This window comes from Epinephelus fuscoguttatus, linkage group LG13, assembly GCF_011397635.1.
Source record: "Epinephelus fuscoguttatus linkage group LG13, E.fuscoguttatus.final_Chr_v1".
Lineage (NCBI taxonomy): Eukaryota > Metazoa > Chordata > Actinopteri > Perciformes > Serranidae > Epinephelus > Epinephelus fuscoguttatus.
The window spans coordinates 41544550-41563101 of record NC_064764.1 but is presented as its reverse complement, the minus strand read 5'-3'; the positions used below and the strand labels follow the sequence as shown (position 1 = coordinate 41563101).

The following is an 18552-nucleotide window of genomic DNA, read 5'->3' as shown; positions in this document are numbered from 1 at the left end:
TATTTTTAATATTTTATCTGCCGTGATTTTGCAGGGCTGCTACCTTTGGCCAGGTCCGTCTTATAAAACAGATTTTTGACCTTAAACAGATGCCGCAGGAATGAGTCCTAAAACCTGGAGATTAGTTAGCATGTTAGCACTCCTGGTTCTTTTCATTTATTTCATTTATAAGGACAACGCACAGTGATCAACATTTCTGTAAATGTGCCAGTGTTAGCCAGCTGGCTAGTTTCCAGCTGCAGTCCTTTGGTGAGATGTTTTGACATCAATAAAAGGATCAAATTGACAGGACAAAGACAGCGTGAAGACATAAAGACAACAATAACTACAACAATTAGAAACTGTCAAGGTAGAACAGAAGACGTGCAAAGCAACAAGCAACAGCAGAGCATCAGAACAATACAGTAACACAACAACAGGCATGTTAGCAACACGGAGCACCAACACACATTCAGACATGCAGAGCAGCAACAGAAAGTAAACATATTAAATAGTCATTATGTGTGGTCACATGCACTAACAAGCCATGCGACACAAAGTAAGCTAGTTAGAAGGTCTAAAGCGGGTGGCGGAGGGCGCATAATCCATGTCGCAAGTGTCATTGCTATTTAGATGCAGGTGCAGTTGTCATTTTCACGCCCTGCGCCCTCGTCGTCTAACTAGCAAACGAACTTGCGCTTCTCTGGGTGTGTTGGTCTAAAAATGAGGAGTGGTCAGGTGCAGTCATGGCGCGTTGCTAGTTAGATGGCGTAAAAAGCAAATGCGCCAGTGACCAACAAAAACCTGGTCTAAAGTCAACGGCGCAGTATTTCGCTGTTAAACAAGTTAGTAATATGCATCTCTAGGCGGGTGCACAACGTGCGTGCACTCTGCTCAGACACACACGGAGCAGCCACACATATGCAAAAGATAACAAATAAAAATATGATTACAATGTGTGTATTATTATTGTGCACATTAAAATATTTATCAGAAACACGTCTTAATGGTCAGTCATTAATCAGAATGATCTAATCGCAGTAATAATGAGCATCATAATTTGTAATAATGACAAATGAAATTGTGAAATTATCTGACCAATCAATCATTTTTTTGATTGAAAACCAAAGCCCACACATTGCATTTATTGTAACATGTTATACATTATATTATATTATTATATTGTTATCTGAGTGTAGAGAGGACACACATGCAAGTAAGAGGCAGAACACAGCTCTAGGAAACATGTGAAAACAATTAACAAACGTGGGTGGGGGAGAAAACGCTGAACAGGTCCTAGCTGCAGGATCAGCACCTTGGGGAGCTCCGCGGCAGTCCTGACAGCTGTGCTCTGTTATATGATGAAAACAGGCTTGAATAATATTCCACAGATATTTAGTAAGATCTTTCTTGTATTAGTGATCCCACGCCTGCTTTACCTCGGGGAGCTTGGGTGTCTGTCTGCTGTCCCTGTAGATCTGATTCTGACGGGCCTTCACCTCCCGCACGAGGAGATCCGTCTCCTCAGCTGTAAAACACTCACTCTTTGCAGTTGGTAGGTCCGCCATCTAACTAGCTCTCCGCCGTGCGCTCCAATCGCACCTCTTTTAAAGGGAATGAGAGGTGACACTCTGATTGGCTTATTGAATGATACGGCGAAAACACACCCATGACTAATTCACAGAGTAAGTCCAACCCTTTTAGACTCTCCGCCATGGCGCACAGTCTGAAAACGCGCTCTCTAACCAGCAAGTGACTGGGACATGCCCACAGGCCGCACGCCTTGCGCTTTGCGTTTTAGACCATCTAAATAGGGCCCAAAGTAAGTGATGCTGTTAATAGAACAGATACTGCGCACATTTTATGTGTCTTTAAAAAGACGGGGGGCGTCGGTGGCTTAGTGGGAGAGCAGGCGCCCGGGTTCGACTCCAGCCTGTGGCCCTTTGCTGCAAGTCACTCCCTCTCTCTCTCCCCCTTCACACTTATCTGTCCTATACATTAAAGGCTAAAAAGCCCCCCAAAAAATAGATATCTTTAAAAAAAAAAATAAAAAAAGACGGTTGCTAACAAGCGGCTAAATGAGACTACAGAACATCATCAGGCTGAACACAACTTTGTGGTGGTGACGCTGACGTCATGCTAACGTGGTGTAGTTCATTTGTAGCCTAACGCTAGTTATTTACTTTTGGCCATTTCATTTACGCTGAAAGACTTATAAAAACAATTGTAAGTATCATACACATTTGTTTGTCTACAGGCTTTTTGTCGTGGGAACCAGGGTGTTGTTAACGCCCATACTGGCCTTCAAATAAACATGCCTCCAACACTCATGTGACATCCTGGTAAAATTAAAAAACTAAAGTCAAAACATTTTGAACCAATATTTTTCTTTTTCTGCACACACCCTGCGTAACTGCTCTGATTTAAATACTGACACACACTAACTGTATGTTCCCTCATGTGTACCTGATGTTGTGTTCAGTGGTTCAGTTTTCACACATGATCTTCTGATAAATTTAAACACCAGCACTGATTTGTATTCGCATGTAATTCTCAACATGTGATACGTCACTGCTGTTGATGTAAATCCTCAGGCGTTAAACACAACCAACAAAACAGAGGCCGCTCATTATGGAGCTGTTTATGAGCTTATTCTGCTGCAAGAATCTGTGTGTGTGTGTGTGTGTGTGTGTGTGTGTGTGTGTGTGTGTGTGTGTACTTAAGGGGTTTTTTGGGGGGTGCCGATAAAGGGATTGGCTGCTAATCTCTTCTTCCTCATCCCCCATCATCTTCATTTCGTTCTGCCCTTTCGCTCGTTCACAATATGGATCCTCTTGTGTGGGTGTGTGTGTGTGTGTGTGTGTGTGGGCTTGCTGGCTAAAGTGGAGCACCTCCGTTAGGGCAAACACAGACATCCAGACACTCATGTGAAGCGACTGAAAAGAGCCCCAAAAACTGACTTCAGAGACGTGTGAGCGTTTGAGAGCGAATCAGCGAGTGATTAGAGACGAGGAGGAAGAACACATCAGATAAGACGAGGACACTGCGTTGTGTAAAGCGGGAGAGAGACGGCGAGGAGGGGGTATGAGAGCTTGAGATAAAGAGATCAGCTCCTTTGCATGGAAGTTGGCACAGCAAAAAAAACGCCCCTCCCCCACCCCCGACCATCTCTACTTTCCTCTCTCCTCCTCTCATTCCCTCTGTGTCGCTCTGCCAGGGAAGATGTGACAGGACAAGGTAGCATCTTTCACTTTGATCCAGTCGGCTGCATCAGTGACCAGGCGATCAGTCTGAAGATCAGTGGGTAACTAGATTAGTCGACCTGCAGCTCAGTCAGACAGTAAACAGGAAGTCAGTCGTTCTGTCTCTGTTTGTTTCTACTCCTGTTTCTATTTCTCGTCTTGTTTTTGCTTCCAGACTTGTTGTTAGCGCCTGCTACACTCCGCTCTGCTGGATTTAAGACTTCTTCTGCTCCTCCATCCTCCATCCATCCTTCTCCACCTCTGTTTGTTTTCCTCTCAGCTGATAATCTCAGCTCCATCTCGTTGTTGAAGGTCGACGAGCGACGTCTTTGAGTCGAAGCTGTGATTGCAGATCGGAGCGTCTCACAGCTGAGTTGTCAGAGAAATAAAAACAGACTGGACTTTTCAGCGGCAGCGGCGTCAGAGAAACGCTCCTCCAGCCTGAGTGTGTGTGTTTGGGAAATTTGGATAATCCTTCAGAGAGACTACCAACATGTAGCGTCCGAGCGTTAATCCAATCACATTCTGCTGCTGTCACAATAATACTGTGATGATGGTGATGAAGAGGAGGAGGTGGAGGAGCAGGGTTTGTGTCGCGATCAGACATGTCTGATGACTGCTCACAGTTTGGGCTTCTCGGGCAGCACTCCTCCGTCTTGTTGGGAATAACCTCAGGCTGCTGATTTGGGGGAACTCTCTGCGTTCACGTCTTATAGCTCTTCATTCACTCAGTGTTAGTGTGAGAAGTTGTTCTGTGGAAGAAGCCGATGAGACGGGAGTGATGTGCACAGACTGGGATACTGTGTCCAAACTGTGACGATAAAAACTGGGATTTTTTGGGATTTTATTTATTTTTAAAGCAGATTTTATGGTGGACGCAGACACAGACGTTTTGGCTGTTTGAGTTGAAATCAACTGAAAATAAAAATGAATTCCTGTTGGAGGAATCAGGTAGGTGAGAGTGGTGCATGTGTGTCATTAATACGGATTATGATCATTGCAGGAACACGTCTGTCGATGCTTTCTGTTTTATATTGACTGACTGGTGAATAATTTCTGCGCCGTCATCACTGTGTGTGCAGGAGGAGCAGGCTGCCAAGCTGAAGGCGGAGAACATCCGAGTGGCCCTGGAGAAGATCAAGGAGGCCCAGGTTAAAAAGGTGAGTCTGGTTAACACATACACACACACACACACACACACACACACGAGAGAGGAAGATGCTGTGTGTTGTGTGTGCATGTGTCTGTGTCTGGCACGTGTCCAGCGGACTCGTTTTTCTGGGTCAGGTCAGTGTTACTCCACATGGAAAGCTCCGGTCAATAACAGCTGGGGTCATACACACACATACACACACACACACGCGCGCAGCACTCAGCATAATGACCACTGCAAGTTAAGTCCCAATCCCTCAGAGAGAGAGACAGAGGCTGGATTAACAACCTGGATTTATTTCACACTGAGACCGAACACAGACAGGTATCTGTGTGTCTGTGTGTCCGTCCACACTGCCTCTGACTCTCTGTCACACAAACACATGAAGCACATGTTATCCACATGAAGGATAAGATGGTCAAAAGAGAACCATATGACAAGGCAAGTTTCTTGTCATGCAACCTTCGACTGTTGTATCATAAACAAGACTTAAAATAAGAGGCTCAGACGTAGAGCTGCACATTTGAGGGTCTGATATAAAGATCCAAATGTAGTAACAATGGACGCACAGAAACCATAAGTCCTTTTTAGACAGGAGTTGTGCAAATTTGCAGGAAAGCCCAATCAGTCTTTTTTCAGCATTGGCAGTATAAAAACAAAATCGGGGAGTGCAGCAAAATGCCACCTACCTACTTTTGTTTATACAGAATGTGCCTTTTTCGGGGCAATGGGGGGCGTGAGCAAGTAACAAAACGTGTAGCTCAGCGTGTCTGTCAGGTTTGTGTTTCCCTCTTGCTACTAGCTGCTCGCTAATTCCTGCTATCAGCTGTTTCCTGTTTATCCACCACCAGTGGCTCACACGTGTGGCGTCATCAACAGCTCCTCCCACAAGTCATCAACAGCTCCTCGTTCTGTTTAAACTAAAAGGGTTCCACCAATATGTCTACCCTACGAGGCGGGAAATTGGGCACCTTGGATCAACTCGCCAATCCAGCTCTGTGTGCCTAAACGCTCGCAGCTGGCCGGCAAAACGGCCCAACATTCACCGAAAATCTGGCAATGTAAAAGGGGCTATTAATAACCCACCGTTATGTCTATGGAGACGTTGTGTCTTCAGTTTGTCTCATCTGTTCTCGTGAACAAGATATTTCAGCAACACCTCCAGGGAATTTGTTCAAATTTGGGACAAATGTCCACTGGGACTCAAGAATGCACTGATTAGATTTTGGCGGACAAAGGTCACTATGACCTCACAAAATGCATTTTTGGCCATAACTCAAGAATTCATTTACTAATTATGATACATATTCCCACAACAACTATCCAATAGGATAAAATGATGATGTTTTATAACCAAAATGTAAACTTCACTGTGACATCATAATGTTTTGTGGCCATTAATCATCTGGTCAGACACTAAACTTGTGACACTAATCGTACTTAAAGGGATAGTGCACCCAAAAATGAAACTTCAGCCATTATCTACTCACCCATATGCCGAGGGAGGCTCAGGTGAAGTTTTAGAGTCCTCACATCACTTGCAGAGATCCATGGGGAGAGGAGGTAGCAACACAACTCCACCTAATGGAGGCTGACGGCGCCCCAGATTCAAACGTCCAAAAACACATCATTGAAACCACAAAATATCTCCATACTGCTCGTCCGTAGTGATCCAAGTGTCGCGGTGCCCAGAGAGGCAGTCAGAGCTACAGGCTACAATGAGGCTAAAAACAGAGTTCAAATGAGGTGTTTCCAAACAACTTTTTATGTCGGGGCTTCAGGACACTTGGATCACTACGGACGAGCAGTATGGAGATATTTTGTGGATTCAATGATGTGTTTTTGGACGTTTGAATCTGGGGTGCCGTCAGCCTCCATTAGGTGGAGTTGTGTTGCTACCTCCTCTCCCCTTGGATCTCTGCAAGTGATGTGAGGACTCTAAAACTTCACCTGAGCCTCCCTCGGCATATGGGTGAGTAGATAATGGCTGAATTTTCATTTTTATCCCTTCTATCCCTTTAACTTATCATAAATTATACTGTATGATGTATGTTTGTATTTTCAATGTATGTATGTGTGTATAAATGTTAAGTAATAGTCTCTGCCTTCACTTTACTGTACTGGGACATCTCGTTATATATTATTTCTTACTGACTGAACAAGTAAAACTAGTTCAGCACAACTGCTGTCATGGCGATGAGAGGAAAGTTTCATCCTCTGAGGAGTTTGTTTGTAATGTGGTTTAAATATTTCATGCTCTCAGCTCTATGAGATGTGATGCCTCTTAACCACAGAGAAGCTGTGTGTCATTTCATGAGAAAACAACAACATGCAGTCGTCAAACTGCAGAGCTGGATTATTGTAAAATCAATCAATCAATCAATCAATCAATTTTATTTATAAAGCGCAATATCACAAATCACAATTTGCCTCGCAGGGCTTTACAGCATACGTCATCCCTCTGTCCTTTGGACCCTCACAGCGGATAAGGAAAAACTCCCCCCAAAAAAAGCCTTTAACGGGGAAAAAAAACAGTAGAAGAATATGCACAAAAAAACACGACGAGTTTAAAGGCTAAGTTTGGGATTTTTTTTAGCCTGGACCCTATTGTCCCATGTTTCTGTCTCACTGACTGAAGCTGGTCCAGTTTGGAGCAAAAAGGTGCTCATGCCATGTTTGCACCTTCAGTTTACGTCCAGTAGAAGTAACCTCTCAAACAATGATTTCCATGTGTCGTCATCTGTGCTACAAACGATGCTCTGAATGTGTCGCACAAGTGATGCACAACACTGTCACAGAAATGCATCTGTTTTTGAATGTACTGATAATAACACAAACTTATTCACACAAAGCAGCACCAGTATTCACAGAAAAATGTCACATGAGTGGTATTGGTATTTTTTCAAGTTGGACCCTGTTTTCTCAGGTGTGACTGATGGGAACAACAATTATTAAAACTGGCTCAGTATTTAAAGACAGGCCTGAAGCGGCAGCAGCAAAAAACACTGCAATGTAACCACTCGGGGAAGGTTTGTATCGTCAGTTTATGGCCACTGAAAGTGTTTGTTTTTCCACTGACAGGCTCAGAGTGTTATTCTAAGTGTCTGAAACATTATGGTGAGAATCCCGAGTTAAAGAGAAAGATCTTTTTTGTTTAACCAGAAACATCTCTGAAATTGCATTCCATCAGACTCAATAATAAACAGTAATTTTAGTGTGTATGCAGGCAGCATATCTTCACATCTGACTGGATGAATTAAGGTTTTATTTCAACCAAACCAGAGCTGGAGATTGTTGTAGTATTCGCTTTTTACGTCTGGAACCTCCCGTCTACAACGGGCTTGAGATGCACCCTTGTTGAGGGCTTGGCTCAGATACAGAGTAACTCTCTCATCCTGAAGCCTCCTTAAGGAATAATGATCCCGTGTGATTTGACGGTGGAAACCTTTTGCGACGGCATGCCTTTGCTGACGTCAGCCCCAGCAGGATTTGAACCCTGGACCTTCCGCGTGGAGTTTTGTTTATATCAACTTTGAATTTAAGTGTTTTTTACAATGCTGAAGTCAGTGTGTAAACTGAGTCTACTCTGTTTCTGGTTAAACAAAAATGATTTTTCTCTTTAACACAAAGCTCTATCTCTGTAGGGATCCTTTCCATTAGTTGTCAAACACACATTAACAGTCTGAGCCTGTCAGTGACAAAATCAAAAACGTTCAGTGGATGTAAATTGAAGTTGCAAACATGCCCTGAGTGGTGACATTTCAGCCTGTTTGGCCGCTGCTGGCTGCAGCAGACTCGCTCAACACTGAGCAGTGACTCAGACCCAAAGACCTGGGACAACAGGGTCCAGATTGAAAAAAGCAGAAGCTACTCTTTAACAACCAGAATCAATAATTTGTTAAAGAGGTGTTGTGAGTTGACAATAAAGATGTAAATAATCTTCTCTGTTTCTCCTCTCTCTTCACAGTTGGTGATTCGAGTTCATTTGTCAGACGAGAGTTCAAAGACGATGATGGTGGACGAGAGACAGACAGTCAGACAGGTACGACTGGGACTCTCATTACACCTGTGGACAGCGGGGGAGATGTTTGAAAACCAGTAGCTGTCGCAGCAGCCGTAACAGTTTCTGTGTCAAGGACGCAAATAATAATATTTGTAAGCTAAAAACAAACTACACCACGGTCGCTGACTTCAAAGTCAAAGCCACTTGTTAGCAACCACATTATTAGGACACGTCAAAGCTTCAAAATTCACTGTATTTACTGTATTTACTGATGTGTTTCATGAACAAAACCTGACAGTGTCTCTGAAGCTTGTGCTAACCACAGACATTATTTCAGGCAGCTAACCAAAAACATTCAAAATACCCATTGACTTTGACACGAGGGAACTGGGAGTGCTAACATGCTAACTCATTCTGGGTTTTTTGGACTCGTTCCTGCAACAAACTATGAACAGCAGTAAAATAGCATCATCAGGAGCAGAAGTATTAGTAGGAGTAGTGTCGGTGCAGTGTCGTCCTCACGGTGTCTCCTGTCCTTCAGGTTTTGGACAGTTTACTGGAGAAGTCTCACTGTGGCTACAGTCCAGACTGGTCACTGGTGGAAACCATCAGCGAGCTGCAAATGGGTGAGCGCACACACACATTTCTTGTTCTGACTGGTGCTGTGTAGAGCTTCATATGACCGTCCCACAGTGAGTGGAGGTTACTGTAGAGCAGACATCATATTTCAGCTGATTAAATGAATGATGTCACATGTTGTAACTGGATTATCTGGCTTCAGTAAGGACTTGAACGAAAGTGAGGTGCTGTTACAGCTCAATATGCTGCAGTGGCCTCACTCTGCTGATCAGTGAAGTTCTGACACTGCTGAAGATTTTTGTAGCAACAGATTAAAGTCATTAATAACGAGTTTACTAAAGACAGTTTTTTAAGTGGTGCTACCTGATTAAGTTAATTACTAACTTATTCCAGACCCCCAGGTGTGTGTGTGTGTGTGTGTGTGTGTGTGTGTGTGTGTGTGTCGAAGAAGCACATTATTAAGTGTATTTGTCAGTAACATTGTGCCCAGCAGTGACTGTCAGACAGCACAGATATTCAGCCACAAAGATGTGAGTGCACACACACACACATAAATACACACACAGCTCCCTAAGGGGGCGAGATGTGTGTTTGCCAGCACACACTGTATTACGAGCTTCAACTCCACTTAACACTCTTTGACAAACACACACACACACACACACACACACACACACACACACACAGTCTTTATGTAGGTCCGGTGCGATGATGCGTGTGATCTAACCTACATCTTCAGGGCTTCTGCTGAGCAGCGACTCAGCGACGTTATGAAACAGAGACAGAGAGGAGGTGGAGCTCATCCTGCCACGTTCAGCCAAACCTGAACCTTCTACTCCGTCTGTGTTTCCAAAAACCTCGCTGAGGGCCACGACTGGGCCTGAGGAAGATTTAAATTAGCTCCTGTGTTCATTAACCCTTTGACAGAACACACACACAAACACACACAAACACACACATGCACGCACACATCACACACACACACACACACACACACACACACACCACACACACACCAGCACCACCAGTACCCTGCTGTGTGCCCTTTGGCAAGACACTGACTTCCTGTCAGATCATAACCTCTGACCTGTCACTGCTTCCCCACAGGAAACATAATGATGATCATCACAATACAAAGAATGATTCTGTTCCTGATTATTATTTTAAGTAGCACAAGTAGTATTATAGTCATTTAGTGTATAGTAGTATAGTGACATAATTTTTAACGACATACTCTACTATGATGTTTTTTCATGGTTATGGACAACATGCTATACTATGACTTTTTTTTCATAGCTGTGGAGGTCATACTATACTCTGACTTTTTCAGTCATGGACAAACTGAACACAGCTGGCATCGAGAAAAAAGGCATTTTTATTAGTGAGGTCAACACAGTTGTCTACAAATTCAATGTAGGTCACAGCTGACATGTTTTTGTCCATTTCGATCCTCAGAGCGAAACATCTGAAAAGCAGCTGGGGTGCAAATTGCAGCTTTCAAAAGAGGGCAGCCAGTTGCCACAAGCCATTTAGCCTCTGTAGAGCTGTGAAGAGAGCAAGGTTATGAGGAGAGGGGAAGGTCTTCCGAATTTTACAAGTTCTACATTACAAACAACTTAAAACATGTTTTTAAAATGAGAAAAAAATACAAATCTGCACCATAAGATCAGTGAGAATCAAGTTATCCAGCGTTACAGTAATATGAAGTTCATTAGCTCAAAGTTCTTTAGATATTAGGGGATAAAATTTGAAGGAGTTTGTTTGAATTCACCAATTGTGCTGCCGTATTTTTTGCTGTGGCTGGAGACTCCATAGCAGCTGCTTAAGGGATTGATGTTGATGCTGTTGTGTATAATGGCAGACATCTTCCTAAACAGAGAAAATAAACTGAATTTAACTGAAAAAAAGGTCTCTAAGGACGCGACGCAGCACAAACCTATAACATTATCCAGGAACCTTCCATGTCTTTGTGTTAATGAAGTCTGAGGTGTCTGTTAAAAATTTAGGTTAAAAAAAACTTTATTTAGAAATTAGAATTTAACCTAAAGTTAGAATTATACTGACCACATCTGCTTCCTCCCTCTATTGAAATATAAATTTTAAAGAGACAGAAGCCTGAAGATGAGATTTTCTGATTCAGGTTAATTTTCTGCTCTGACCTGACTGAACTGAATCTAAAATATCTCATTGACTCTGTGCAGAGCGGATCTTCGAGGATCATGAGAACCTGGTGGAGAACCTGCTGAACTGGACCAGAGACAGCCAGAACCGCCTGATGTTCACCGAACGCATCGAGAAGTATGCTGTGTTCAAAAACCCCCAGGTGAGAGATGCACACATATATACAGGAGAGGGTTTACCAAAGGTCAACCTGTTAAATCAAAACTATACAGATGTTTTTGTGTTTCTAATCGGTGGTCTGTCTGCTGCAGAACTATTTGTTGGGGCGGAAGGAGACGTGTGAGATGGCTGAAAGAAACAAAGAGGCTCTGTTAGAGGTTAGTTTGTTTTCTCCTCTTGCACACAGCTGCTTCCTCAAATGCATCTTCACCCAGAAATCCTCTGGACAGTCTCCACCACCTCACAGTCCTGAGAATGACAACTGGTGCTGATGTTCCAGGTCCTAGGGGCGCGTGCACACACACACACACACACACACACACACACACACACACACACACACACACACACAGCTGAGTTTCACCTCACAGGCTCCATGCAGGCTGCCTTACCTTGTTGCTGTAGGTTGTTGGGGCCTTACTGAGACTGAAGGGGAGACCTGCAGACACAACTTTTCCATACTGCCATTATCATGGATAGAACAGTGGTCAGTTTCATAAGAATCAAATATTACATGTGATACACATTTTTATCCTGCCCCCCCCCCCCCTTCTGTAATCAGACTCATGTGTCCCTCAGTCCAACACAAGATGTCTTGACAACTCACCTGCTCTCCATTAAATCTGCGGTGGCAATTTGTCTTCAGAGATTTAGTCATTACCTTGGTGACCCCTGGACTTCTGCCTGTTGCCACAATCATCACAAAATTAACTTGGAAACTAAAGTCCAGATTGACCAGTGACCAACTCTTGAACCCGCCGTGGCTCTGCTCACTGTCACTGTGGACACAGTTGTTATAAACCAGCCTGTTTATGTTACCAACACTCTGCATGTTGTCCAGTGGTCGTGTAGAACCAGGTGAGTTTGGCATGAATCAAAATATCTGAATTAGTAGAAGATCCAGAAAACAAACCTTCATCACAGAGTGGTGACTATCAGTCAATCTGTCAACAAATGTTACTGAAACTGTATCTGTTGTGTCTCTGTGTGTGTCAGGAGTGTTTCGGCGGCAGCTCAGTGTCCGTCCCAGAGATGGAGGGAGTGTTGTGGCTGAAAGAGGACGGGAAGAAGTCGTGGAAGAAACGCTACTTCCTGCTGAGGGCTTCTGGCATCTACTATGTTCCCAAGGGCAAGGCCAAGGTGTGTGACTGAAAGAGACTGAGAGGCAGTAAAGACAAAACATCAGTATTAATTTAACAGTAATGATTTTTTCTTATTGTAACACTGAAAAACATCTAATGTGATTGTGTGTGTAGGCATCCAGAGACCTGGTGTGTTTCCTTCAGTTGGATCACGTCAACGTCTACCACGGCCAGGACTACAAGAGCAAGTACAAGGCTCCTACTGACTACTGCATGGTGCTGAAGGTGCGTTCACACACAAGTACATTTACAAACACATGCAGGAGTGATGGGGTTCTGTAAATCTGCAACTACTGTCTGGTTTGTGGTACTGCAGTCTACCATTGCCACCTAGTGGTGTGACAGAGTAAAGACAGTTATGACCAGAAAGGACACAGGAATAATATTTTTGTTCATTGCATTACTGCAGTGGTTTGATTTCAATTTTAGACAGTAAATACATCAGAAATAATTTATTTACAGTGTTTGGAGCAGCAAAGGTGACAGGAATTATAGTAAAGTCACGAGTAGTAATCTGGATAGTAGCAGTAATACGTAGGGATGCACCAGTTGTGAAATTGTGGACCAGTATGGATGTTTGAAATAACAATTAGATTTTATGTAATAATTTTGTTATTGTTTATTCCCCCTTTTATGCCAAGAGAAGAAAGAAATCATCATTAAGAATAAATATCTGAAATGTTTTAAAGTCATTCAGCCTTTTATTACACTGTTTTCTTTCACATGAAAAACACCATTTAAAAAGAATGACAACTTCAGAAGCCTTCTTACCATATTTATCATACTTCCCTCTTTAATATCTGTTTTCAATTGTTGTGAAAACATCAACAAAGCTCTCCCTCTAACAGCTTTATTGATTCAAGAGCCCCACCAAAAAGATTTAATCTGAACACATCATAAGAACGTCAAAACTGACCTTCGTCCAACACTCATTTTTACTGAATAGCAGGGTTCCCACACATTTTCATGGACAAAATTTCAAAACTTTTCAATGACCCATATTAAATATATATTGTGTATAAAGTGACAGAAAATACATTTGGCTTTATGTCACATTACATTGAAGGTTATCCACAGAATACTGTATCATTTTAATTACATGCAACAAAATTTCATGACTTTGCCAAAACCTTTAAGGATTTTTACGACTTCCCTGATCATGAGAGCCTCAGAATAGAGGTGACAGCATCATAATGTAACTCAAGTTTACTGGGTCCTTTTGTTGTGAAGCGAACAGGGGACGAAGGTACGCTGTTAGTCTCAAGCTCTGCTTTTTAGACTTTCGCAAAACTGACGTGACACAACAGAAAATCATCGGCCACTGCCATCGGTGAATGTCTTGATCTTATCTACTGTCAACAAGGCAAATTTCGGCCGATAACTCAATGCATCCATTCTGGGGTTGCAGCAGTATACTGGTTTTAAGATACATGGTGATATTAATCATACCGTGTACATTTGCTTAACTACGATACTGAAGGAGAATCTCACCTTTAGTTTGTTTTAAAAAAAAGGGAGACTTTTTACACAATCTTCCATTTTTAAAAGTGGTTTCAGGTTTCAGTTACAGTAAAAACATTCGTTCGACCATTTCTTCAAGCGTCATTTTGACTTATGACTCTGTAACTGCGATATTTTCTCAGACAGTTATCACACCATAGAAATCTGATCTTGTTGCAACCCTAATCCTTAGTAGTAAGTCTACTTGTTAACAAAGCGTCCTGTAAAATAATCCAGAGTGTGTGTGTGTGTGTGTGTGTGTAGCACCCTCAGATCCAGAAGAAGTCTCAGTACATCAAGTACCTCTGCTGTGATGATGTCAGAACCCTCCAACAATGGATCAACAGTATTCGAATCGCCAAGGTAAAAACTTCAGAAAACATAAATGCTGCTGCTCTTATCGTACGCTAATCAAACAGTGATATCTGAACACCAACGGTCTCCATGCTGCACTGTGACAATACCTGTCTGTCTGTCTGTCTGTCTGTCTGTCCTTCAGTACGGGAAGCAGCTGTACATCAACTTCCAGGAGGCAATGAGGAGGACGGAGGCGGCCTACGATTGGTCCTCCCTCTCTTCTTCCTCCATCAAGTCAGGATCCAGCTCCTCCAGCCTTCCAGGTCCGTCCGTCTGATTAATTCTTTTCTACAAGTTATTCAAAGGCAGAAAAAATTAACCATCAATATTAATAATATCCATTAATATATAAAAAATAATGAGCATCATCATCGGTAGTAAAAGTTGAACATGACGTGTGTGCACTCCCTCAGAGTCCCAGTCCAACCACTCCAGCCAGTCGGACAGTGGCGTGTCAGAGATGACATCATCAGGCCACACCCGCTCCCAGAGTGTGGTCAGCTCCATCTTCTCTGACGCCTGGAGGAGAGGAACACAAGGAGAGGTGTGAACACACACACACACACACACACACACACACACACACTGTGTCCTGTCCTTTCTCCTGTCTTTGCCCTGTTGACTTGTGGACTACATTTCCCATGTTTCCCCTCTGCTTCCCTGCCAGCGGTCAAAGGTGAAGGGACGTATGCCAGTTCCTCTTTGTGCAGGAGGAGGAGGGAGTGGAGGTTAGACAGGAAGTGATGTAACAGGCATGTTAACAGTTCGGCTGCAGCCTTTTAAACACCGAGATGTCTGTGTTGCACTTGTGGATGTCGAGTTAGCTAAAGCTCTGAATCTCAGTACGGACTATGATGTGTCTGACATGCACAATGTCATCATGTGAAGTCTACAAGGACTCTGCACTGAGGTGCTGATGTGCTGTAGACCGAAACACCATGACATCACACTAACAACAGTCACTTCTGGGCAGATAACTGACTGTATTGGAGAGAAATGTGAAATCGGCAACGTACCACCATCTGTCCCAATCCAAAGCAATGTCTCAAGAACGCCTTGAGGGAATTTCTTTGAATTAGGCACAAATATCCACTTTGAGTCAAGGATGCACTGATTAGAATTTAGTGGTCAAAGGTCAAAGGTTAAGGGCGCTGTGATCCAGTTCATCTCATTCTCGTGAACCCTGTAGCCAAAAAAACCTTGAAGGAACTGAACCAATTGACGTTTGTTCTGCGCCGTTTCATTTTATGTACGTGACGCAGGGTTTTTTTTACCTGGAAAGTATAGTAAACAAACTGTGATTCGGTCTGTAAGACAGGATTTCACTTGTCGCCATAGATGTGTGCCAGTTTTATGGACCTCATAATCTGAGAGGATTTTTCTGAACAGTATCTGAAAGGCGAGACCTGCAAGATGTGTCCACGGTCTCATCTCGGGGACGACATGGTGCTTGATTTGAACAGTGTAATTTCCAGTTACATTTATTTGAACACAGTTATGTTATTATCAGGTCCTCAGCAGATGATCCGCACATTCATAAGTGGTCAGATTTCTGAGATTGATGAACACTGCTGCCTCACTCTGCAGAATGCAACCAACAAATATACATTTTACATCAGTTAAAAGAAAGAGATGTGTGACCAGGGATACTCTTGATTTGTCAGACCTCGCAGGTGTTCCAGAATAATTTTCTGTCATTGATCTTCGTATGAAATAATCGGATCTGAAACGCCCTCCGACAGTGTTTCCTAATGACTCCAGTATTTCAGGTGACTGGTTCAAATCTGTATCTGCTCAGGTCTTAATCTACAAAGACAAAAGACAGCTGTTTTTCAACCCTCTGTCATTACATGTATTTACATCACTAGCATTTTCACTGTTGTTAAACCGGTCCAACTTAAAGAGACCAAAAACAGCAAATAGTTAAGATGCTGAGCACTGAACTGTTTCTTTGCTGGTGTTTTATATTTCTGGTTTATATTTACAGCTTGTAATGTTGCACATTAAATCAGGATGAACTCAGACTGAGTTGCTGATCATCAGGAACAAGAGTCTTCAGATCAGCTTGTTGTGAACGTGACTTAGTTTGTTTATATAAATGTGAACTGTACGTCTGTTTTTTAATGGCTGCAGCTGAACTGTTGATTTGTTCTAACCTCGTGGTGTGATGGAATGTCCTAACCAACAAGTAATATGACAAACAATGACACTATTTAGCCCACGACTAGTTGGACAAGAGTTGACCACCACAGTGACACCATGAGGAAAACTTTTCTCACAGATTCTAACCTGTTAAATTGACGGATTTTGAACAGCACTTAGTTTGACGGTTTCAGCTCCAAACCTGTTTGATGCCACTGAAAGGCCGTCTGATAGAGTCACTTAGCATCATAGCAACACTGCAGTTAAAATGGATTTATGATGAATTGCAGATGTTTTCGCAACATTATGTGTTTTTAAGAGAAAACTTGAAACCTTACAAACTGAAGCTAAGATAACGGCAGAGCAACAGTCACAGTTTAGAATCAGTTCAGAAGGATGAAAAATTGAAGAGCACTAATAAATAAGTCCATCAATAGTTTGGGTTTTGCAAACTGAGGTTGAATGAGGTAGTTATTACCTCAAGTAGATGAAGGGCAGTGTGCCCTGAGTTTGGAGAAGCAGGCAGGAGCACTGCCACGGACACTAAAGCCCTGTTTCCACCCAGCAGCACGCTTCAGTTCAGTACAGTGTGCAAGTTTAACGTTCCCACAGTGTAAAGTTGTGGATGGCACCAACAGAAGCGTTCCTTAGCGTCCCCATGTTTGGTCCCCCCTCTGTTGGGGTACCTAGCACACAGATCTGGTACTAAAAGGCGGAGCTAGAAACCCTGCAGTCTGATTGGTCAGTAGAGGACGCTCACTCTGGTTTTATGTAACCTCTGTTCATACATCAGTAAACTACAACTATAAAATGAAAGAGAAAAAAATAACTTCATTCACTGGGCCGACTGCCGGCAACTTTTAAGGTGGAACGTTAACTTGTAATGTTACTCAATGCATGAGTTGATGACGTGAATCCATCAGCACACCTTAAATTTCACTGTGACAACTTTGACCATCACTTTAGTTTTTATATGACACACACTTTTAGTAATGACTTTTACAGGGGCTAAACAAGTCCCTACCTCGGAGTAGGTACTCAGAACGGCCCTGGCTGGGGCTTGGGGATTACTTGGTGCTGATTGGATATACTCAAGGCGGGATGTGACGTTTTGTAAATAACAACATGTTTATCGTAGTTTAGCTAGGCTAACCGTTAGCTGTTAGTGGTGTCAGTAATAACTCAATAAACGGTCCGTGAAAAAAATAGTTTTTCCAGCTGATATCTTAGTTACAACATGATTGAGCTAGCAAAGCAGTTTTGTGTTGATATGTGTGGTATTTATTCAGTTTTGGGAAATCACAATGTCTACAAAGAAAGGGACAGCTAACAGCAGCAGCAAAGCTAACACCAGGATGTCATCTCGTAAAAGCCTCCCGTTGTCGGATACGACATGAAACTACTCCAGTTAGCTCAATCATGTTGTAACTAAGACATCCGCTGGAAAAAATATTTTTTTCATGGACCGTGACAGAAGTTATTACAGACACCGCTATCGGCTAATGGCGTCCCTGCGCCCCTACGTCGCCCCGGTCAAAATGGTCGCGCAACGATTATGTCACATTTAGAGCCCGGTAACTTTACATGAACCTTCCTCGTACTCCGCTCTCAGTGGAGACACGGCGGTTGAGAGGGCCGAGCGAGAGGACGTTCCTGTAGTAGTTCCTGCCCCCCAAATAGTACCAGGAACTTCTTCAGTGGAAACAGGCCTAAAGTGCTGCTGTGTCACCTAAAAAATCAACAACACTTGAAGTGCATATATATTTAGAATATTTTCACCTCTTTAACTTACTCTCAACCAGCTCTTTCAGACAGGGAAGTCATTAATAGCTTCGTTGGAAAAGGCCGTCTGAAGGTCAGTTAAACCAGTGAGAATTTTCTAAATATAGCGTGCACTTAAAACTGATATTGATTTTTTTTTAGGTGGCTGAAATACATTCAGCTGCTGCCTCCGTCCACAGCAGCACATCACTTAGCTTCTGTGTCGCTACTCCTGCTCACTTCTCCAAACTTCTGTGAGCTGACCGATGTCTACTCTAGAATATACAGTGACTATAGATGAGTACCTCAAACAACCCCACTTTAAAAAGTCTGAACTGTCCCTGTCAGGTGATC

General features: G+C 42.9%; 1 protein-coding gene across 4 annotated transcripts in view; it reads left to right on the top strand.

Annotated features, from left to right (window-relative positions):
- The window catches only part of raph1a (Ras association (RalGDS/AF-6) and pleckstrin homology domains 1a), a 98422-nt gene that overhangs the window by 72314 nt on the left and 7556 nt on the right, over nucleotides 1-18552 (top strand). For all 4 annotated transcript variants that reach the window (XM_049593492.1, XM_049593489.1, XM_049593490.1 and 1 more), the window contains 10 exons: nucleotides 4304-4381; nucleotides 8342-8416; nucleotides 8919-9003; nucleotides 11158-11279; nucleotides 11389-11454; nucleotides 12293-12436; nucleotides 12553-12663; nucleotides 14203-14301; nucleotides 14438-14558; nucleotides 14709-14839. In XM_049593492.1, the coding sequence (XP_049449449.1) occupies nucleotides 4304-4381; nucleotides 8342-8416; nucleotides 8919-9003; nucleotides 11158-11279; nucleotides 11389-11454; nucleotides 12293-12436; nucleotides 12553-12663; nucleotides 14203-14301; nucleotides 14438-14558; nucleotides 14709-14839 (1032 nt within the window). The remainder of the gene's footprint in view (nucleotides 1-4303; nucleotides 4382-8341; nucleotides 8417-8918; nucleotides 9004-11157; nucleotides 11280-11388; nucleotides 11455-12292; nucleotides 12437-12552; nucleotides 12664-14202; nucleotides 14302-14437; nucleotides 14559-14708; nucleotides 14840-18552) is intronic.